Source organism: Callithrix jacchus, chromosome 9 (assembly GCF_049354715.1).
Source record: "Callithrix jacchus isolate 240 chromosome 9, calJac240_pri, whole genome shotgun sequence".
Taxonomy (NCBI): Eukaryota; Metazoa; Chordata; class Mammalia; order Primates; family Cebidae; genus Callithrix; species Callithrix jacchus.
Window position 1 is genome coordinate 57,689,871 of NC_133510.1, and position 22,429 is coordinate 57,712,299.

General features: G+C 36.8%; 1 protein-coding gene across 4 annotated transcripts in view; it reads left to right on the plus strand.

Annotated features, from left to right (window-relative positions):
* The window catches only part of TAFA2 (TAFA chemokine like family member 2), a 490,392-nt gene that overhangs the window by 429,125 nt on the left and 38,838 nt on the right, over window positions 1-22,429 (plus strand). For all 4 annotated transcript variants that reach the window (XR_622823.5, XM_009004136.5, XM_054238330.2 and 1 more), the window contains exons 3-4: window positions 19,771-19,923; window positions 21,032-21,156. Coding sequence is in view for 3 of the 4 variants with exons in the window: in XM_009004136.5 (XP_009002384.1) it covers window positions 19,771-19,923; window positions 21,032-21,156 (278 nt within the window). In the remaining variant the exon portion in view is untranslated. The remainder of the gene's footprint in view (window positions 1-19,770; window positions 19,924-21,031; window positions 21,157-22,429) is intronic.

Sequence of the window (22,429 nt, forward strand, 5' to 3'; positions counted from 1 at the left end):
GAGTTGTCTGTTAACTTTGAAGATTATTACTTTTGCTGTACAGATACTTTTTAGTTTAATTAAGTCCCATCTGTCTTCGTTTTGTTGAATTTGATTTTGACTTCTTGATCATGAGCGCTTTGTCTAAGCCAATGTCTAGAAGGGTTTTTCCAATGTTTTCTTCTAGAACTTTTATGATTTTGGATCTTAGATTAAAGTCTTTGACCTGTCTTGAGTTGATTTTTGTATAAGGTGAGAGACAATGATCCAGTTTCATTCTACATGTGGCTTGCCATTTGTTGAAAAGGTTGTGTTTTTCCCACTTTCTGTTTTTGTTTGCTTTGTCAAAGATCACTTGGCTATAAGTAAATGGGTTTATTTCTGGGTTGTCTGTTATGTTCCATTGGTCTATATGCCTATTTTTATACCATTATTATGAGGTTTTGGCGACTTATAGCCTTATAGTGTAGTTTGAAGTTGGGTAACGTGATGCCTCCAGATTTGTTCCTTTTGCTTAGTCTTGCTTTGGCTATATGGGCCCTTTTTTGGTTCTACCTGAATTTTAGGATTTTTTTTTTCTAGTTCTAGAAATGGGAATTGCATTGAATTTGTGGATTGCTTTTGGTGGTGTGATCATTTACACAATATTGATTCTACCCATTCATGAGCATGGGATGTATTTCCATTTGTTTGTATTGTCTTTGATTTCTTTCAGCAGTGTTTTGTAGTTTTCCTTGAAGAGGTCTTTCACAGCCTTGGTTAGGTATATTCCTAAGTATTTTATTTTTTTTTCCTGCAGCTATCATAAAAGAAATTGAGTTCTTGATTTGATTCTCAGCTTGGTCACTGTTGGTGTATAGCAGTGCTACTGATGTGTGTACATTGATTTTGTAACCTGAGACCTTACTGAATTCATTTATCAGTTCTAGGAGTCTTCTGGATGAGTCTTGAGGGTCTTCTCAGCAAATGATGACAGTTTGACTTCCTCTTTACCCATCTGTATGCCTTTTATTCCTTTCTCTTGTCTGATTGCTCTGGCTAGGACTTCCAGTGCTATGTTGTATAGAAGTGATGACGTGGACAACCTTGTCTTGTTCTAGTTCTTGGGGGGAGTGCTTTCAACTTTTCCCTGTTCAGTATAATATTGACTTGGGTTTGTCATAGATGTCTTTTATTACCTTAATGTATGTCTCTCCTATGCTGATTTTGCTGAGGGTTTAATCACAAAGTGATGCTAGATTTTGTCAAATACTTTTTCTGAGTCCATTGAGATCATTATGTGATTTTTGTTTTTAATTCTCTTTATGTGGTTGGTGTATTACATGTATTGACTTGTGTATGTTAAACCATCCCTGGTATGAAACAATGGATCACGTTTGAATCATCCTTGATCACAATGGATTATCTTTTTGATATGCTGTTGGATTCAGTCAGATTTTTGCATCTGAGTTCACTAGGGACATTGTTCTGTAGTTTTCCTTTTTTGTTATGTCCTTTCCTGGTTTTGATTTTCGAGTGATACTGGCTTCATGGGATGATTTAGGGAGAATTCCCTCTTTTTCTATGTTTTAAAATTGTGTCAGTATGGTTGGTACCAGTTCTTCTTTGAATGTTTGATATAATTCAACTGTGAATTCATCTGATCTGGACTTGTTTTTTGTTGGCAGTTTTTTTATTACTATTTCAATGTCGCTGCCTGTTGCTGCTCTGTTTAGAGTTTCAGTTTCTTTCTAGTTTAATCTAGAGGGTTGTGCATTTTCAGAAATTTATCCATCTCCTCTAGATTTTCTAGTATGTGAATGTGAAGGTGTTTGTAGTATTCTTAAATGATCTTTTGTATTTCTGTGGTACCAGTTATAATTTCTCCCTTTTTCTTTCTAACTGAGCTTATTTGGATCTTCTCTCTTCTTTTCCTGTTTAATCTTGTTAATGGTCTATCAATTTTGTTTATCTTTTCAACAAAACATATTTTTGTTTCATTTATGTGTTGTATTTTTTTGTTTCAACTTCATGTAGTTCTGCTCTAATCTTTGTTAATTTTTTTTTCTTCTGTTGGGTTTGGTTTTGGTTTGTTCTTTTTTCCCTCTAGTTCCTTGAGGTGTGACCTTAGATTGTTTCTTTGCACTGCTTCAGACTCTTTGATGTAGGAGTTCAGTGCTACAAACTTTTTTCGTAGAACTGCTTGTGCTGTGTGTGTCCCAGAGGTTTTGATAGGTCGTGTCACTGTTATTGTTCAGTTAAAATAATTTTTAAAATTTCCACTTTGGTTTCACTGTTGACCCAGCAATCATTCAGGGGCAGTTATTTAATTTCCATGTATTTGCATAATTTTGAAGGTTTTTTTGGAGTTGATTTTCAGTTTTATTTTACTGTTGTCAGAGAGAGTACTTGACATAATTTTGATTTTCTTAAGTTTATTGAGAATTGTTTTTTGGACTATCATGTTGTCTCTTGGAGAATGATTCATGTGCTGATGAATAGAATGTATATTCTGTAGTTTTGGCAGAGAATGTTCTGTAAATATCTGTTAAGTACACTTGTTCTAGGGTATAGTTTAAGCCTATTGTTTCTTTGTTGGATTTCTGTTTTGATGACCTGTCTAGTGCTGTCAGTAGAGTATTTAAGTCCCCCACTATTATTGAGTTGCTGTTTATTCTACTTCTTATGCTCAGTAGTAATTGTTTTATAAATTTGGGATCACCAGTGTTAGGTGCATATATATTTAGGATTGTGATAGTTTCCTGTTGGACTAGTCTTTTTATCATTATGCAATGTCCTTGTCTTTTTAAACAGTTATTGCTTTAAATAGGTTTTGTCTGTTGTAAGAATAGCTACTCCTGTTTGCTTTTGGTGTCCATTTGCATGGAATATCTTTTTCCACTCTACCTTAAATTTATGTGTGCAGTTACGTTGGTGAATTCTTATCCATTCTGCCATTCTGTGCCTTTTAGGTGGCCCATTTAGGTCATTTACATTCAACATTAGTATTGAAAATTGAGGTACTATTCTATTCACTGTGCTAGTTATTGCCTCAAAAACTTAGGTTTCTTTTTTCCATTGTGTTATTGTTTTGTAGGACCTGTGAAATTTATGTTTTAAGGAGGTTCTATTTTGGTGTATTTTGAGGATATATTTCAAGATTTCTAATTTCTTTTAGCAGTTCTTGTGATGTTAACTTGGTAGTGGCAAATTCTCTTAGCATTTATTTGTCTGAAAAAGACTATGTGTTGTCTTCATTTATAAAGCTTAGTTTCACCGGATACAAAATTCGTGGCTGATTAGTTTTGTTGTTTAAGGAGGCTAAAGATAGTACCCCAATCCCTTCTAGCTTGTGTAGCTTTTGTTGAGAAATCTGCTGTTAATCTGATAGGCTCTCCTTTATAGGTTACCTGATGCTTTTCCCTCACGGCTCTCATGATTCTTTCCTTTGTCTTGACTTTGGGTAACCTGAGGACTATGTAACTAGGTGATTATCTTTTTGCAATGAATTTCCCAGGTATTCTTTGAACTTCTTGTATTTAGATGTCTAGATCTCTAGCAAGGCCAGGGAAGTTTTCCTCTATTATTTTCTCAAATATGTTTTCCAAACTTTGAAATTTATTTTCTTTCTTGGTAATACCGTTATTCTTAGGCTTGATTGTTTAACATAATTCCAAACTTCTTAAAGGGTTTATTAATTTTTGTATTCTTTTTTCCTTTTTTGTCTTCTGATTGGGTTAATTTGAAAGCCTTGTATTTGAGCTCTGAAATTATTTCTTCTACTTCTTTAATTCTGTTGCTGAGACTTTCCAGTGAAACACATTTCTGTAATTGTGTCCTTCCTTTCCACAAGTTATAATTGTTTTTGTTTATGCTATCTATTTCTCTGGAGATTTTCTTGTTGATATCATGTATCTTTATTTTTATTTTTTAAAGTTGACATTCACCTTTCTCTGGTGCCTCCTTAAGTAGCTTAATAATTGAACTTTTGAACTCTTTTTCTGGCAATCCAGACATTTCATCTTGGTTTGAATTTATTGTAGGTGAGCTACTGTGATCTTTTGGGGGTGCTAATGAACCTTGTTTTATCATATTTTTGGAATTGCCTTTCTGATTTCTTCTCATTTGGATAGACTGTCAGAGGGCAGATCTGGGACTCAAGGGCTGCTGATGAGATTTTTTTGGTCCCATGTGGTACTCCCCTTGATGTGGTACTCTCCCTCTTCCCCTAGGGATGGGGCTTCCTGAGAGCTGAACTGCAGTGATTGTTCTTGTTCATTCTCTTCCTGATCTAGCCACCTAGTGGAGCTACTGGGCTCTAGTTGGGTTCTAGCGGGTGTCTTCAAAGAGTCCTGTGATGTAATCTGTCTTCTGGTCTCTCATTTGTGAATATTAGCACCTGCTGTGGTAGAGGTAGCAGGGAAGTAAAGTGGACTCTGTGAAGGTCCTTTTTTAGTGCAATGGTTTTGTGTTGGTTGGCCTCCAGCCAGGAGGTGGTGCTTTCAAGAGAGCATCAGCTATGGCAGTGTAGGGAGGACACAGGCCTGCACTAGGGTTGCCTGGATGAGTATTCAGATTTCTCAGGAGGTGGGCAGAGCTGTGGATCTCCCAAGTAATTATGTCCTCTGTCTTTGGCTACCAGGGTGGGTAGAGAAAGACCATCAGGTGGTGTTAGGGTTAGGTGTGTCTGAGCTCAAACTCTCCTTTGGTGGGTCTTGCTGTAGCTGCTGTCAGGGGTAGGGGTATAGGTCTCAGGCTGATGGAGTTCTGTTCTCAGGGGGATTATGGCTGCCTCTGCTGCTTCATACCAGGGAATTGGGGAAGTGAGGGAAAGCTGGCAGTGACAGGCCTCAGCCAACTCCCATGCAGCCTGAAAGAACAATTTCATTCCATCATGCCCCACCAATAGCACCAAGTTCGTTTCCAGGCAGCTAGTGAGCAGGAGTGAGTTGCCCCAGGGTACGAGCCTTCCTGTTGCAAAGCAAGCAGGGTTTTCAGGTTTCACATCTCCTCATCTGCTGCAGTTTCTTTGCTTGTATCTGCACTCCCTCTTTGCCCTCTTCCCCAGATTCTGTCTGGGAAACTTCATATTCAGTCAAAATTGTTACAGAGTTCAGCTGGAAGTTTTCTTCTCCTTATAGTCTTTCCTCAATTCCATTGGCAGACCTCTCCAAACACCCCTGTGAGACAAAGTAAGGAATGGCTTCACTGGGGATCGAGAGTGCCCAAGGCACTCGTCCAGCTGCTTCCTCTACTCTTACATTTCACTTGGCTCTCTAAATTCATCTCAGTTCTGGGTAAGGTAAAATCCTTCTCCCGTGATCTGGGCATTCAGATTTTCCTGTGAGGATGTTTGTTTGGAGGTGGTCCTTCCCCCTCACACTGGTTACTCACAGTTATTTGGCTTTCTCACGAAACCTGCAGTGGCAAGCCACTTTCTTCAAAGGGTCTATGGATTCTCTCAGCTTTCCTGATATGTCCCTACAGTAGTTCCTGGAGCAAAAGTTCATAGTGTGAGTCTCCACAAGCTGCTCTGTCCATCTGAATGGGAGCTGCAAGTTAGTTCTACCTACTATTTACCATTTTGAAAAAAATTGACACTGTCTTTTGCAGAGCAGAAATTTTCAATTTTGCTATTAATGAAGTTCGACTTATCTATTCTTTCTTTCATGGATCATTTATTTTACTTTTTGTGTGCCTGGTTCTCTTCCTCTACTGCTTTCTAGGTTTCTTAAAAGTAGAGATGGCTTGGATTTATATTTCCAGGAGATAGCACAACTCCTGGCACTTACTCAGTGTTGAGGGAATCTTCAGTGTGTGAATCACCAGGCAGTGATCTCATGGTTAGAGTAGTGAATCACCAATGAAAGCATAGGTTTCCTGACTCACTGACAATGGTTCTCCGAATACATTTTGCTGCTTCTCTATTTTAATTTGAATTTTACATCATAAGTGAATTTTAAAATCCTTTTTAAAAGGACATTTTCAGAAGATATCAACAACAATAACCAAATGCTTATTTGAGATGACAGTGTAAAATTGCTAGTGAATGGGTAGTTCAGAATATAAGTTTTCAAAGAGCCATTGGCATTTTCTTCCTAAAACCTAAAAGAAAGCTTCATTCTAGTCTTCTTTAATAATTTGACTAAGGATTTATATCATTTTAATCTAGAGTGACACTCAGAACCTGGATGTTTCTTATTGAAATTGCTGAAGTGTAGAGAACAGATAACCTAAAGTTGCTTTTCATGTCAATCACTGGGAACAAAGCACACCTTCCATGTGTGAGAAAAGATTTTGTTGGATTGTAGTTGGGAGGCAAAGATTTTGCTCATTCTTAAATAATACTGATTTCCTCTGCTTGTAGGGCTCTTGCTGGCTTCAAAGAATACCACATATGTAAAAGAAAAATAATTCTTAGCATACAGAAGAGTATGGAATTATAAATCTGTAAAATTAGATACAGGAAACAGTAAAAGTTTATCCTCACAGGGAATAATCACTTCTTAACATTAAATGAATTAAGGCCTTTCTTCATCTAGATGTTTTACATAGCACACTATACATTTTTGGAGTTGGAAAGAAATCTAGAGAGTCTTCTAATTTTGTAGTTGAGGAGACTAAAGTCCAAATAAATAAAATGCTTTCTGAAATAATATTCCTGACCAATTTGGACCAAAATCAAGGTATCCTGGGTCAGGGTTCAATGCTACATTGCTTCTCTGATGAGCAGGCTTTCATTGATTATCCTGGAAGTTTCTTCTGTAATATAACAAGATAAACATGCTTTTAACAGATGTCACTTGTTTTCTTTACTATGGTATTAAATGTCCTACCATCACATATAGCCAGCTTTACCCACAGATGATAAAATGTGACTTAGTGAGATTAACTGATTTGTCAAAGATGAAACCATCAGTTTGTGTCAGTGTACATCATGGAACCCAGAGCTTCTGATCTCCCAATCCAGGATTTATCTCTCCTAAAACCATACTTGTCTCTCTATTAGAAACAAAGTTAAGTACACATACATACATATTCACAAAGAGGCAACGTCAATGTTTTTACAGTTTCCAATAAGTTTATCTAAGTCTGGACAAAAAAAGTTAAATTTATTTTAAATTTTTTGCTTTGAGAACCCTTGCAGTAAGCCATTTGTTTATTCATGCATTCATCAAGTATTTTAACTTTCTATTATGGCTCTCAAACTGCCTCAAGCTGGGTATTCATAAATTAAAAGTTATGGATTTGATCCTCAAAATTTAGTAGGGGAAATGGAGATATGAAAAGTAAATATAAAAGACTATTACAGGTATTGCAGAGATAAGTAAGAAATTGTTAATCAGAGGAGGGAATGGTTCGGTCTACCTAACAGGTTAATTAACAGCTTCAGAGAGTAAGGGGTATGATGCTCTAAATCTTGGAAAGTTAAAAGAGGGCAAGGATTCAAGAAACAGGGAGGCGGACTGGGCAAAGGCAAAGAGACACGAAGGCATGCTTTGCATAAGACTCTGATAATAGTTTATGTAGCTTCAGTGTAGGATGCAACACATGTGCACAGGAAAGTGAGGCTGGAGAAGACAGACACGGGCAGATGGAAGGATGCTTTTATGATGTTTGGAGTTTGAATTATTGTATAAAAAAAATAAAGAGCCACAAATGATTCTATATTGCGGACTTACTTTTAGAAGGATCTACCATGGTAGTATGTGTGTGTAGGGAAATAAGCTACCAAGTAGGGAAACAAGTCATGGGCTCTTGTAGTTTTGCAAGGAAGCGATGTTAAAGATGCCTAAGCTAAATCAGGAGAAGTGAAGTTGTAGGAAAGAGAGGAAAATCAAAAGGGTGTACAAATGGCAGACTTACAGGGATTTGGTGATCAAAGCAATGAGAGGTGGGGGAGGTAATGAAAGTGACATTGAACTACTAGAAATTAAGAGAAGTGAGTTCCAGTTAGCTATCTTCTACTCTCTGGCTCTGTGATGTAGAATTAGGATTACGTTTTCTCATCACCAGTTTCCTTTTTACAAAATGGCAAGTTTGGACTTTATTTTTCTTAAAGTTTCTAAAAAACTCTATGATTCTCTTTTAGATATCTGCATTACATAAATATATCCGAGGGTCTGATTTAGATGTTATTAGCCTCTATCATAATTATAGCTAACACTATTAAGTTTAAGCATCTTTATGAAGGTTGACTCAATTAACCCTCATTATAAACTTTAATGGTAGGTAATATCATAATTCCTATTTTACCAATGAGTATCTGATTCTTAGAGAGATCAAATGATTTTCTCAAATTATAACCTTCTGTTCTATGCTCTTTCTACTTCCTGTGTCATTTCCCTTACTAAGCACTTGAGCTGTACCCAACACCTTCCTAGGTCCGTTACCAGAAATATTATTACATATTAGTTAAGACAAGACTTACTACTATGACAGATATACATCAAAATAATTGGCTTAACCTAGTCTATGATTATGTTAGGTTTAACATAGCCTAAACTTATTTTTTACTTATGTGAAATCCAGTTGGTAGCAGGCAGCAGGTCTTTATATAGTCATTCAGCGACTCAGGTTTATGGTAGCTCTGCCTTCTTCTGTGCCTGGTTTCCAAGGTCACTCCTGGCACTTACCTTTACCTGAAAGGGGAGGAGAGAGAGTGGATAATGGAGAAGGAGGTTTTTATGAGCCTGGTCTAAAAAAAGCATAATTCACTCTGCCCACATTATTTGTGTCACTGTCTATACCTAACTGCAAGGAAGACTGGAAAAGAGCCAAGCTGTGAACCCAGGAGAGAAAAAGGTTTGATGCATAGGAAAGCACTTTCTTCTAAAGCTGAGACTTGAACCTAGACCATCTGACTTCAGAATCCTCTGCCAATCCACTGTCCTATATTACTATCTGAACTTGATCTCTTTTGTGGAATTGACAATAATCAAGCTGTTTTGTATGTAAAGAAATGTGAGGGTACAGACTGACTTTATGGTGAATATTATACTGTGCAGATAAGACTTCTAAATTCATAAAGATAAGAAATACATCTAAACTACGAACTTTGTAAACTTCTCAGTTTCTCACTAGGTTCAGGGACTAAATGAAGTTAATGTGTTTTAGTTTGAAGGGATTAAAAAATCTGTTACATTTAAATTTTCATTTTCTGAGAGGTTTAACAGATTGTCTTCATTTTAATGACACCTAATCATTTTACAAACTCATTAAACTCTTGAATTGGGAGAAACCTCGAAGTCTAAATTAACTCCAAATTTAGTCTGATTTCTTCATTTTGCAGATAAGGAAAGAGAGCCAGAGACCTAAATGACTTACTCCAAGTCACAGTCCTCAGAAATAAACACCTACACACGAGAGCCCCAATCTTCAATCCGTCTTTTCAACACTCTTTCTCCCCATTGTGTCAATCCCTCAGAAAGCACTTGGTCTACACTACACTCCTTCCTAGGAATGCTTATAGGAATATTTTAAATCACAAAAGAACAATGTGACTTCTACAATGCTTGGGAACTGAAGATGTTCTGTATCTTTACATTTTTATGTAATTTAAGATTAATCAGGACATTTTCTTTTCAAACTTTGCCATTAAAAATCAATCTATCAATCTGTCTAATCTATGTTCTAATCTAAAATGGACCATTTCCCCTTTATTGTAATTGTAAATGGACTTAAGATCAACATTTGAAGTATCAGTTTTCAGTATGAGGTAAATGTAGGAAGTGTAACTGTTAGATTATGTTTCTTGGATCTTACTTAGAAGACAGGGATTTGTCTTTTTCCTCTTAAAAATAGAGGTGGACAATAATTCTGGCTGATAAGGAGCTTTTGTTAATTGTAACTTTAATTTAAACAAGAAATCATCTAGTCAGCACAGTTTTGGGTCAAGGAAGAGAGATCATCAAGTTACTGCAGGAAAAAAATGGGGAGCTAATTGAAACCCATTCTGGAAAATGTTTTCAGGAATTCAGGAAGAATCTCAGGAAGACCCGCAGAAGGGCATACACCGAGGCAGCTGGTGGACCACCTGCTCCCTTCTGTCTGACCTCGCTTGGCTGCTATGTGTGGTTTCCTTTCCTGACTGCTTCCTCCGAGTCCCACCCCTCTTCACTGTGAGGCATGCAGGAAGCTTTCCCTGGGTTGCCTGACTCCTGATGCCAGATAAACTTTTGGCTCATGTATCAATTTCCGTGTGTCTATTCTATGGCTTTTACTTCAAATTTCTCAAGAGATGGGTTTGATTGGTCTAGTACCTCTTTTTCAGAACAGGCCTTACAAGCAGAAGTTGCTGGACAGTTTATAAAGGGACTACTTATTCCTTTAGATTCATCCTTCTTAACATCAATTCTCATTTAAAATGTGGGTGGGAAGATATTCCTGATTGAGCTGAGGGACAAAGAATCTAAACATTAACCCAGGAGTGCATCTTCCCATTTTGTCACTTTCTCTTAAAAGAGACCGCGGGACATTCTCTGGTTGAGAGTTTGCTCTTGTTAATATAGACCACACTGTTAAATTGAAATTTTATGGTTATTATCCTTTCTTTAGTGGCAATCTTTTCCCATCCCAAAATTTTATTTTATTTTTTCCATATAAATGTGGAGCAGTTTTAAAAAACAGAATTTAGAAACATGTCACTGGTTGTTTCCTCTCTGATCATCCTGACTTCATAAATTATGACAACTTTTGAAATTTCATTGAGCTATTTAAATTACTATTTCTTTTAATTAGATTGCTGCAGCATGAAAGTCTCAAAATGTGCACTATTTTTTCATTCTAATGAATTAAAATGAGAAATTGACTGTCTCAGAAAGTTTTTATTTCAGCACATTTTTTCAGTTCAAAGTGATGTACAGCAACCTAAATCTTCTAACTAGCTTGCATTTCAGTTGCCCATTGGTGCATGTAGGTGATGCTTAATTTCTGCTTAGAAGATATAATATAGATTCTCTAGGGAGCTAGTCAGGCTGGGTAAAACTATTAAAGGAGTATATAGAGACAAACAAAGTTTCAGAATCAATGAGACAAATCAGAATGCAAATAAGAACTGAAATCTAGTGGAGAGGAAACCAAGTAGGAACAAATTCACAACTTGATACTAAATTTACTCTCTTTTGTAGCTTTGGTGTCAGATTGATTTTTTTTACATGCGTCTCATGTCAACACAACTAAGTGTACAGGTATGTGATACAAAATTAGATCTGATATATGATACGAAATTAGATCTTCTGTAGAAGATCTAATATGTGATACAAAATTAGATCTTCTGTAGAATGTAGATAACTTCCCCTAATAGCCACTTCTTTGCAGCTTATATGCATATTGCATTACCTTGATATTCATTAATGACACTAATAGTAAAAATAAAGATAATTAACATTTAGTAATGTATAACTTCAAAGCAGCTTCACACACATTATCTCATTCGGTCTTCATAAAGACTTTAGGGAGTCATTTTAGAGGTGAACAAACCAATTCTTTGGAAAATGAATAATCTTGCTTTAGGGTTTACTCAAGTATAGTATAGGTCAAGCTAGGCTCTTTCAAGGTTATCAAGCACTGTGGGTAAGGACAACAATACACTTACTTCATTCCTCCACATCATCTGAAATTGGAGTCTGTTGCATGTGTTTAGAACTCCAGAAAGACATTGTTCTTACATAGAAAGGTTTGTCCTCACATTGTCAGAAAGAAATACCAAAACTGGGTAATTTATAAAGAAAAGAGGCTTAATTGGCTCATGGTTCTACAGGATGTACAGTAGAGCATGATGCTGGCCACCTGTTAGGCTTCTGGGAGGCTTCAGGAAACTTACCATCAATCATGGTAGAAGGCAAAGCAGGAGCGAGATATGTTACATGGCCAGAGCAGGAGGAAGAAAGAGAGAGGAGAGGTGCTACACTCTTCTAAATAACTGGATCTCTTTCACAAGAACAGAACTAGGGGGATGGTGCTAAACCATTAGGAACTGCTCCGATGATCCAATCACCTCCCACCAGGCCCCGTCTTCAGCAATGGGCATTATATTGCAGCATGAGATTTGGGTGGGGACACAGATTCAAACCATATCAGGCATTATAAGATAATGATCAAGATCATGATTTCTGGAAGCATATTATCTGGATTCTCATCTCTAATTTTGTTTCTTACTCAATATTTTACCTTGGGCAACTTACATTTCTGTGTCTCTTAACACTTTTGTGTCCCCTGTAAATTGGGGGTAATTATAGTTTTTTTTGGCAGTGGTTATTACACTGATAAGATGAAATAATGCTCATCATGCCATAAATATTCAGTCAATGTCAGCAGTCACCATTATTTCATAAATGGTTTAGAGTATATACATTATTTTTACATATGGAATGTAATATGCCTAGGTTTGTCCTCATATTAAGCTATGGCCAGCAACTACTACTTAAGGTGAATGGTTTGTATAAATATTATTCTGTGAACCCACATTTCATACCTGTGTATTCATGGTTGGATGGTTGGTTCACTGGTGATGAATCAAATGTGACTATTTATATATATATAATGCCATGAATATTATTATATATAATTCTTAAAAATGTATGCCTATATAAATCAAATGTCATTCAATTAGATTTTCTTTTCTATAAACAAGTTTGTTTCACTACATAGAAAAAGCTGCTTAAGCCTGGTGTGGTGTCTCACGCCTGTAATCCCAGCACTTTCGGAGGCCCAGGTGGGTGGATCACAAGATCATGGATTCAAGACCAGCCTGGCCAAGATGGTGAAACCCCGTTTCTACTAAAAAGACAAAAATTAGCTGGATGTGGTGGTGGGTGCCGAGCCCAGCTATTAATGAGGCTAAGGCAGAGAATCAGTTGAACCTGGGAGGCAGAAATTGCAGTGAGCCAAGATCATACCATGGGCAGAGCAAGACTCCTCAAAAAAAAAAAGTAAAAAAGTAGCTTGAAGCACAAGTTTTGGTAAAATGCTTGGACCTCATTCCAGAATATATCAATCACAATAGGTTTAGAAAATATTTAGAAATCTAAGATATGATTTAAGAGGCAGTATCTTAAGGCCATGTTTCTGGGGCCCCATAGAGCCAAAGGTCCTGTTGTTGAAATGAGACATACGAGCCATAACCTTGGAAGGGAGCAATTAAAACTGGGTTAGACTTGGTATCCCTGTTTCATGAGAATTTAATGAAATCTATATGTCTTTGCCGTCATTTCACAAAAAAAGTAGGAGGGAATACTGTGTTTATGCATCACATCCATGGAGGAAAAATATCAGATTTTTTTTTTTTTGGTGACTTGGGAATTGTGACATGAAGAAAATTGTTTGTTTGTTTTTTTTCATTTAAATCTTCTCCAGGGGGTCTTGCATCATTTTAATATGATGCTAACTGATCTTCTGTGAAGCCTATTTTGTTAATTTGGAAAAACCTAATATTCAATTAGGTTAGTTTATCACAGGCTCTGTCTGAATCTGTGTAGAGAATTCTAGTAACTGCTTGAATTTGCTACCGTCTCATTAACCTTTTAAAGAAAAACTACAGGAATTAGTTTTATCTTCTTAAATTGCTTGATTACCATTTATTAAACACATACCACATACTGAGCAGTTTACATGAAAAATTGGTCTTTGTCTACAAGAATTTGGTTATCATAACAAGACCTTAAGATATAGAGCAGACAAATAAGCAAACTAAACTTATGCATACATATTCATGTTCAAATTCTGCTAGGCTAATTTCTGTCTTTGACGTATCTCACTTCATATGACTTATTTACTGGCATATATATATATATATATATATATATATATATATATATACACACATATATCTCAACAGTTGATATTTTTCCTACTCATGCCTTCAAAGTTTATGAGAACAGGAATATCTGTCTGTCTATCATCGATTTTTATCTATATATTTAGCTATCTGTATCTATCATCTATTCTATTTTTGAAAGATTATCTCTCTTCTCATTCCCACAAAAAGTTTTACCCTTCAGTTTTAATAAGAGAGACAAAGACTGAGACTGGTTTTTACAAAGTTCATTTCTCACCAGAAAACTCAACCTGCATGTTTGTGTATTTTATTTGTGGGCAGTGGAAAAAAAGAAAGGACAGAGTAGGAACGCCCTGAATCAATCAGGCTAACACTTCCCCTTCCTGGTCACCTTTCCTATTAATCTAGCATCATGCTCTCTGAAGGCAGACATACCTCTTTCCCAGTGCAGCTACTACCTTATCCTCTCCATTGTACCCGGTGATGATCATTTTACCTCCTTTGTCTTGCAAAAAGAAAGAGGTACACTTTCTTCGCCAGAGCTCTGACATGCCAAACTCAGCCAATGTCATTACTTCATTGTAGAATAATTTCTTACAACCCCTCACATTATATAAATATCTAAACAGTTTCTTTTTCATCTTGACTCTGTATTGGCCCAAATAAGCTAGGATGATCCAGCTTTGAGATATCATGCTTCATTGACGTTTTCTTCAATGAATGCATTTGGAAAGTGTACCCTCCTGAACAATCCGAGAAGCAGTGAAAGTACTACCTTGTAGTTATGGTGGGCTGAGTTTGTCACAGTAACAAACAACATTCTAATTTTAAAGTCATTACAACATGGCTTTGTTTCTCACTCATATGTCCATCATGATCGGTGGTGACTCTGTTCCATGTGTCTTCAGTTGAGGATTCAGTTTGATGTGGTTGCCACTATCAAGAACATAATTGGTTACTCTGGCTGGTGGGAACAAACATGGTAAATTACACAGTAGGTCTTAAGGCATCCATATAGAATTGATATTATTAGTATCTCCTCATAAGTGGCCCGTCTCACTTTAACTTTCATTTCATTGGATAAAGCAAGTCATGCCCTTATATTTAAATTTAATGGGGTAGGGAAGTACAGTACCATCTATGCCCAGAAGGGAGAGAAACAGATACATTTGGTCAACAGGACTAATGACTGCCACAGTTACTTGTCCTCTTATTTATTTATTTATTTATTTTGTCAGGCAAAATAGAATAAATTTTGATTTTGCATAGAAATAGAGATGAGTTTTCATTTCTCCTTTCTTTTCTAACATATAGTAAAATCTACTTGAAATACAGAAGGTAAACTAGCCTTGGTGCTAGAATGGTGCCTCTTTTCTCAGAGGAGAGGTCAGGGGATACTCACCATGTGCTCCTGGCTGCCATAGGACCATGGAAGAGAACAGATCCCAGCCACCATTACATTCTCCCAGAAGCTATCTCACCTTAGTTATCTGCCTACTAATGTCACTGTCTGAAGAAGCCCTAATCATCTTTCCCTGGCTTCCATTCAGAGAGTTAGAGGAATAGTCTCATCCTGACTCACATCTCTGTTTCCCTAAATCACTATCAGAAGTCCAAGCATCTCCAGTAATCCATCATCACAGAGATGTTTATCTCCACTCTGCTCTGCAGTCTCACTCCATCTTCCATTCTGCTGTGTTCTCTCCAATTTACGTGGGCATCAGCTAACTCCCTGCCAGGTATTCCTACTACTCCTTCCTAGTGAATTCACTTTTCTTCTTTCTTAGGTATCTATTTCAGACCCTCTTTCATTTTCTTCTCCAAGGGCTGCCGTATTTCATAGGAAAAATACACAAAATCAGATCAGAAACTACCTTATCTTCTCACCACCTAATCCATTCACAACTGCCTGACTCTGCATCTACATATCCTACCTTCCTCTTGTTAAAACGGATTGTGTCCTCACACAAATATAATGCCAACCCCCCAGGTCCCCTGGAACACAATTTATTTTTCTTTCTTAAGACCATTCTTTGTTAATAATCTATTTTCTCTCCTGTGTTGTCATTTCCCCCCTCTACTAGATGGCTCCAGCAAACAAGCATGCTTTTAGAGCATCCGCTGAAAAAAAATTCCCTTGACCCCATGCTTCCTTCTAGCTCTCACTCCGTTTCCTCTCTCTTTTCCCAGAAAACCCCCTTGAAAGATGTTTTATTACTATCACAATCTTACCTCTCCTTCTCTGCTAAACTTACTTTAATAATGCTTTTGTTTTCTCATGCCACTAACATGATTTTTACCAAGATCAAATGTTAGCAACGATAGTAATAGCTAACACATACAGAAGTGCCTGCTACAGGTAGGCAATGTTCTGAACACTTTATACATGATTCATTTAATCCTCAGTTAACCCTATGAAGATTGTGCCATTAATATCCCTCTTTTAGACATAAAAAAACTCAGCTGTCCATGCCTAATAGATAACTACCAAGATCAAATACTTGTTAGAAGCAACTTAGATTTGAATCCAGCTACTTGAACTTTGGAGTACATACTTTTGGCCACTACACTGTATTACTTTTTAAATGAAGAACTATTTCTCTTCTTTTAATTGAACCTTTCAACAGCATTCGACATGCCTGATTGATCCCTCCATTTTGAAACCTTGTATTCTTTTATCTTCTTCATTCCTTTACATACACGTTTCTTTTTACCTCTTGTGCAGCTCCTTATCAGTCTTCTTGCTGTCTCCCCCATTCCAGATCTAGATTTTGGACTGTTTTCTTCTTCTTCTTTTTCTATTGGTAGAAACCTTTTCCATGGTAATCTTATTCAGTTTGTGGATTTGCATATCATCTGTAGGCTTAGATCACTTAAGACTATCTCTGTAGCCAAAATCCCTCCCCTAAGCTTTATTTTATAAATATTGTTGCCTGATTTACATCTCTGCATGAGGGTCTTTTAAGCTTAACCTGGCCCCAACAGAAGTACAGATCTGGTAACCTCATCCATCTTCTAAGAATTTCCTCTTTCCTAGGCCTTCTCTATCCATGAGAACCATCAACTTCTAATTGCTCAGTCCAAGTTTAGGGGTAATTCTTGATTCTTCTTTTCCTCATGACCCACATTCTACCCACTGGTAAATCAAATCAACGCTGCACTGAAATATATCCAAGCTGCTACTTCTCCCCATCTCTGCTGTTGGTAATCTAAGTCTCATCCTTGATCACAGAGACTCCTACACCTCTTCATAACTGGTCTCCACTCTTGCCTTCTTCAGCCCAATCGATAAAGAGCAGCATGAGTAAACTTTTATTTTTTTTGAGATGGCGTTTTGCTCTTGTCACCCAGGCTGGAGTGCAATGGCGTGATCTTGGCTCACCACAACCTCTGCCTCCTGGGTTCAGGCAATTCTCCTGTCTCAGTCTCCTGAGTAGCTGGGATTACAGGCGCATACCACCATGCCCAGCTAATTTTTTGTATTTTTAGTAGAGACGGGGTTTCACCATGTTGACCAGGATGGTCTCGATCTCTTGACCTTGTGATCCACCCGCCTTGGCCTCCCAAAGTGCTGGGATTACAGGCTTGAGCCACCATGCCCAGCCGTAAACTTCTAATAGATAAATGAGGTAACACTATTTCCACCCAAATATTTCCCATGCAGGAAGAATAGAATCCAGTCTCCTTACCATAGCATAACAGTCCCTACATGATCTGCTTATGTTTCTGATGCATTTCCCTCAGACTTTCAATTGTTTAGCGACCCTCCAGCTCCCTGGACATCTTTGCTGCCCCGGGAACATACCCCCACACTTTCCCCTATATCATGGGCTCGTCATTTGCTGCTTCCTTTCTTAGGTCTTCATAGTAGAGGCTTCCTTCTCATTATTCAGCTCATCATCTCTTATCTCCTCAAAGAGAGACCTTTCCTGCAACAGTTCAAAAAATATGCATTCCCTTCCTATAAAATTACTCTCAATCACTTTACTGTACTTTTAGCTTTCTTCAAGGAGCTAAAATCTAACATTGTCTTAATTATTAACTTGGGTGCTTATTATTTGTTTTCTCCTCAGAAATATAAGCTCTTTGAGGGCAGGAACAGATTGTGTCCCCTATTCATCGTTGTGTTTCCAGTACTCAAGACCATGGTTGATGTGTGGCATTCCTCACTTAAAATGTAACCTAATAAAGAAAAGTAAAGAAAGCAGAATATTAACTTGTATGATAAGAAACTACCTTATCTTCTCACCACCTAATCCACTCACACCTACCTGACTCTAAATCTACATATCCTACCTTCCTCTTGTTAAAATGGATTGTGTCCTCACACAAATCTAATGCCAACCCCTCAGCATTCGGCAAATTAAAATGAACAGACTCGTTCCTTTTTTTTTTTTTCATTATACTTTAAGTTCTGGGGTACATGTGCAGATGTGTGCAGGATTGTTACATAGGTAGACACATGCCACGGTGGTTTGCTGCATTCATCCCCATGCCATCTACATTAGGCAATTCTCCTAATGTTATCCCTCCCCAATCCTCCCACCCTCTGCTGTCCCTCCCTTAGCTCCTCCACCCTCCAAGAGGCCTTGGTATGTGATGTTCCCCTCCCTGTGTCCATGTGATGAATGGACTCATTCTTAGCTAAGAAGATATTCCCCAAAAAACAAGAGGATAGGGTCAGAAGTCTGACTCCTATTTTTTAGCTTTCATAGACATAGATTTGTGTTTGAATCAAACACAGAAAATATACCAATTTGTATTTACAGTAGCAGAAATGGTATCTGTCTCTTGAAGGTTCTATTGAGGATTATATGTAAAAGCTGCATGTTACACTTGAGTTTTTTGATTTCACATAGAAGGATAAGAGGTAGATAATATGTGTGATTTGCTTTCTCTTAGAAAAGTCTGAGCAAGCTACTTAGCCTGAGTTATTGCATATTTGGTTTCACTCATCTCAAATGGGAAGATTAATATAAATGCATGATGTGCTGATCTCATTTGCAATGGGTCTCCATATGTTTATGCCATTAAACAACTTATGATCTCCTGCTTTTCCATTTTAACTTCTGTTTTTATAACAATGACAATTTTCAAATTACTGAAAGCATAATCTTTTAACAAATGTTTGATTTTAAGCTGTTTTTAATTTTAGCAGGCAAAAGTTGTATTTTGTTATTTCCCAGTAGGATTAATATTTTGAAGAAGAAATACTGAAAAAAAATAATGAAGATAAATAGAATTTTATCATAATATAGTGAGTGAGGTCCAAAATTTTAATTAACCCAATACACTCAGTAGCCTTATTCAGGGTTGACAAAATGAGTAAGGAAGTCTGACAGCCTATTGGACTGGGTTTACGGGCAATTGGCTGCCAGATACGAATTCACCCAAGTTCATGGTTCCATTTGGTGGCAGTTGCCCTCTCAGGCAAAATTGAAAGGAATGACTTTGGGTTCTGGGACTGGCAAGATCTTCCAGAAAAACGGTGGCAATTTCAAGAATCACTGATTTGTTCATTTTCTGAGAAATTGAGCAGAAGAATACTGAGGATGTGGGTGCCCACCCTCTGCCTCCCCTTCCTGCTTGGTCCTCATGCTCTCCCTTAGAAGAACATAAGCTTTACCAGCAATCACCTGCTTTGAGTACGGGGCTGGGCTCAGTCCCACTGCAGGGTGCCTGGGCCAGAGGTTTATTTTGCTTTGATTAACACATTGAACACAAAGGCATTAAAAAGTCATATGCAAATAAATATGTTTTTGACGGCAGACCATATTGCCTATATATCAGCTCATTCTAATCTAGTCACTAATTGTTCCTGCTTTACCAAGCATTTACTGACAGATATGTTCCTACCACATTTAGAAAAGAAATCAAGTCTGCATTATGGAGTTAACATCATTATATTTCTCGTTTCATGCATGGCAGACCCCTTATAGAGCTATATTTAATGTACTGCTAATTAAAAAGAAGGGTAGGGGGAAGTGTCCAAAGCTTTCTCAGTGTTCTCTTATCTTTTGTTTTTGTTTGTGCAGCTCACCATGTTAAAACGGGAACTTGTGAGGTGGTGGCACTCCACAGATGCTGTAATAAGAACAAGATAGAAGAACGATCACAAACAGTCAAGTGTTCCTGCTTCCCTGGGCAGGTGGCAGGCACCACACGAGCTGCTCCATCATGTGTGGATGGTGGGATTTCTTCCATTGCTTAGTGTGACAGCACAGCCAAGCATGGCTTAGAACTGGAACCCCACTATAATGCTCTCAATGGGGGTCATTCCTGGGTGAATGTACTATAAATAGTATAATAAGTTGAAACTTGAATATTTGGGTGGCATTTTGAAATCTAAAATCCTTTGGAAGGAGGTCTAAAATATTATGCAGTTCTGTTACAAACAGCAGTATAATGAGGTTCCATTAAATTAATGTGCTTCTTATTTTGCTACCATGAAATGTTGATTTCCTGGTGGATGGTGGGAGGTGGAGTATGTGTAAAGTAATTGGAAAAGGAAAGATGAAAATGGATGATTTATATTATGGGTTCTTGAACTCATGGATGTTCTTAACAATTAAAAAAATTAGCACCATATATATGACTGAATATTTAGTTGTGGATAGAATTCACATAAAATATCAACTTTTATGATGATGCAATAACATTAATTCTTTTTTTGAGGGTTCACCAATTATAGTAGCACATAAATCTTTATATGCATTTATTTAATGTTACCATAAATATTAATTTGTTAAGTGCTCATGTTACTATGATATATTGTCTGTAATGAGGTTATAGCACACAGTTAAAAATTTATGATATCTCTGATAAACACCTGCCTGATAATCAGCTTACTCATGGGAGTATTATATTGATTATAAAATGTTGACTCGAAACTGGTCACAGGTCCCTTTTTTTATATGTTTATATAAATTGGTGCATACATGCATTTGCATAGTTCATTTTTAATATGTTAGTTTTCATAAAGCCTATTTTCACATGAAAAATCCTGCAATATTGTGCACATAGTTAACTATACTGTATTCTACACTTAAAGTTTTATTAAAAGGATAGATCTCATGTTAAGAGTTCTGATTACAATAAAATATTTTTTTAAAAAGAAAATTATTTTAGACCATCTTGAAAGGTTTGGTCCTTTTGAACAAAAAGAAAGGCATACCTTAAATAGCAGTATTCCCACTGCTGGGAAGAATCAGTGGCCTTTGTTCCTCTTTAAATGTGCACAAGGGAACTAACAGTCCCAAGTAGAAAACATTGAGTCAATCTTTTTCTCTCTTGTAGCTTCAATAGTGGAACAGAAATGGTGGTGCCATATGCAACCATGTCTAGAGGGAGAGGAATGTAAAGTTCTTCCAGATCGGAAAGGATGGAGCTGTTCCTCTGGGAATAAAGTCAAAACAACTAGGGTAAGTGGACAGCCAGCTTGGGAAAACAGAATGCCTCTAAATTAATAGCAAATGGAGCATGCGCAGTAACCAATTTAAGTGGCAGTTGTAGAATGAGAGTATCGTTTTGCAAGATATGTTTTTCCCATTTTTTCTTAGTTCATTTTTTCATAAAACATTTTTATTTCACTCAGTACAACATCCTCCATAGATTACCATCAACTGTCATATTATCTGATAAGTAAACACTGTTCCTTCATAAAATACTGAGGGTAATGTGAACCTCCTTTCCCCACTGAGGATGTATGTTAAATCTGGGAGGGTGACCCCAATCCTTTATTTTCCTAGTGTATAGTAATTTAAATAAATTCTGAAAAAATTACTTTATATATTACTTTTAATATAATTTTCTAACTGAGTTTCTTTTAGTTTTAAGGAAGTAATTATTTTGATCTCCCCCATTTCTGAATCATTAAATAGTTTTCTAATGGTTAAGGTTTACAATTATTGTAATGGGCTACAGAGGGTCTCAGATTCTCAGGATCAATACAAAAAGAATACTCCTAAGACACTGATATATTTCTGCTTTGCAGTTACTGACCTCTGGGTGATGGGAAAGAACTGAAAAGTAGCTTTGTTCTTTCATTTCCTAATTAGCCACATGGGTATTCCAGACTGGCAGAATTTGAATTCTTTTCTTTATAGAATTAGCAAATGAAGGTTTTGTTTTGTTGTGCTTTTAGGAAAGCATACTATTCATTAGAGTTGAATATTTGAGGAAGAGAACAGAATAATGGTATAAATTGATGTTTTATAAGAAGTAACATGAAACTAGAGACTGCCTAATTTACAATACTACTTGATAGAGCCGACTTTTAAACCTTGTCTGGACATGTACAAGAGGCTTATTTTATAATCTCATCTACATATATAATTTAGTCTGCCAAGTAATGTATTTAATGCGTTGACTGATCAGACATACACAGAAGTGACTAAGTTTCCAATGGCATGAATAAAAACATATTTCATGAGATTATTTTTGACTCTAACCTGTTAGTTAAGTGTCACTCCTTTCCAAAACCCATGGAATGCACAATCAATTAGTTAGGATAATTGTATTAATCAGTGAGGTAGCACATAATTCATATTAATTTGTTAAAAACATTCTGGCAATGTAAATTTTCCTCATAAGCTATTTATAACATGAAAATATTTTCCCTAGCACTATTAATTCTCAGTCCAAAGATTCTGAAACAAATTTTTAAAATTGTGAGCTCTTGATAACCAAATTCTT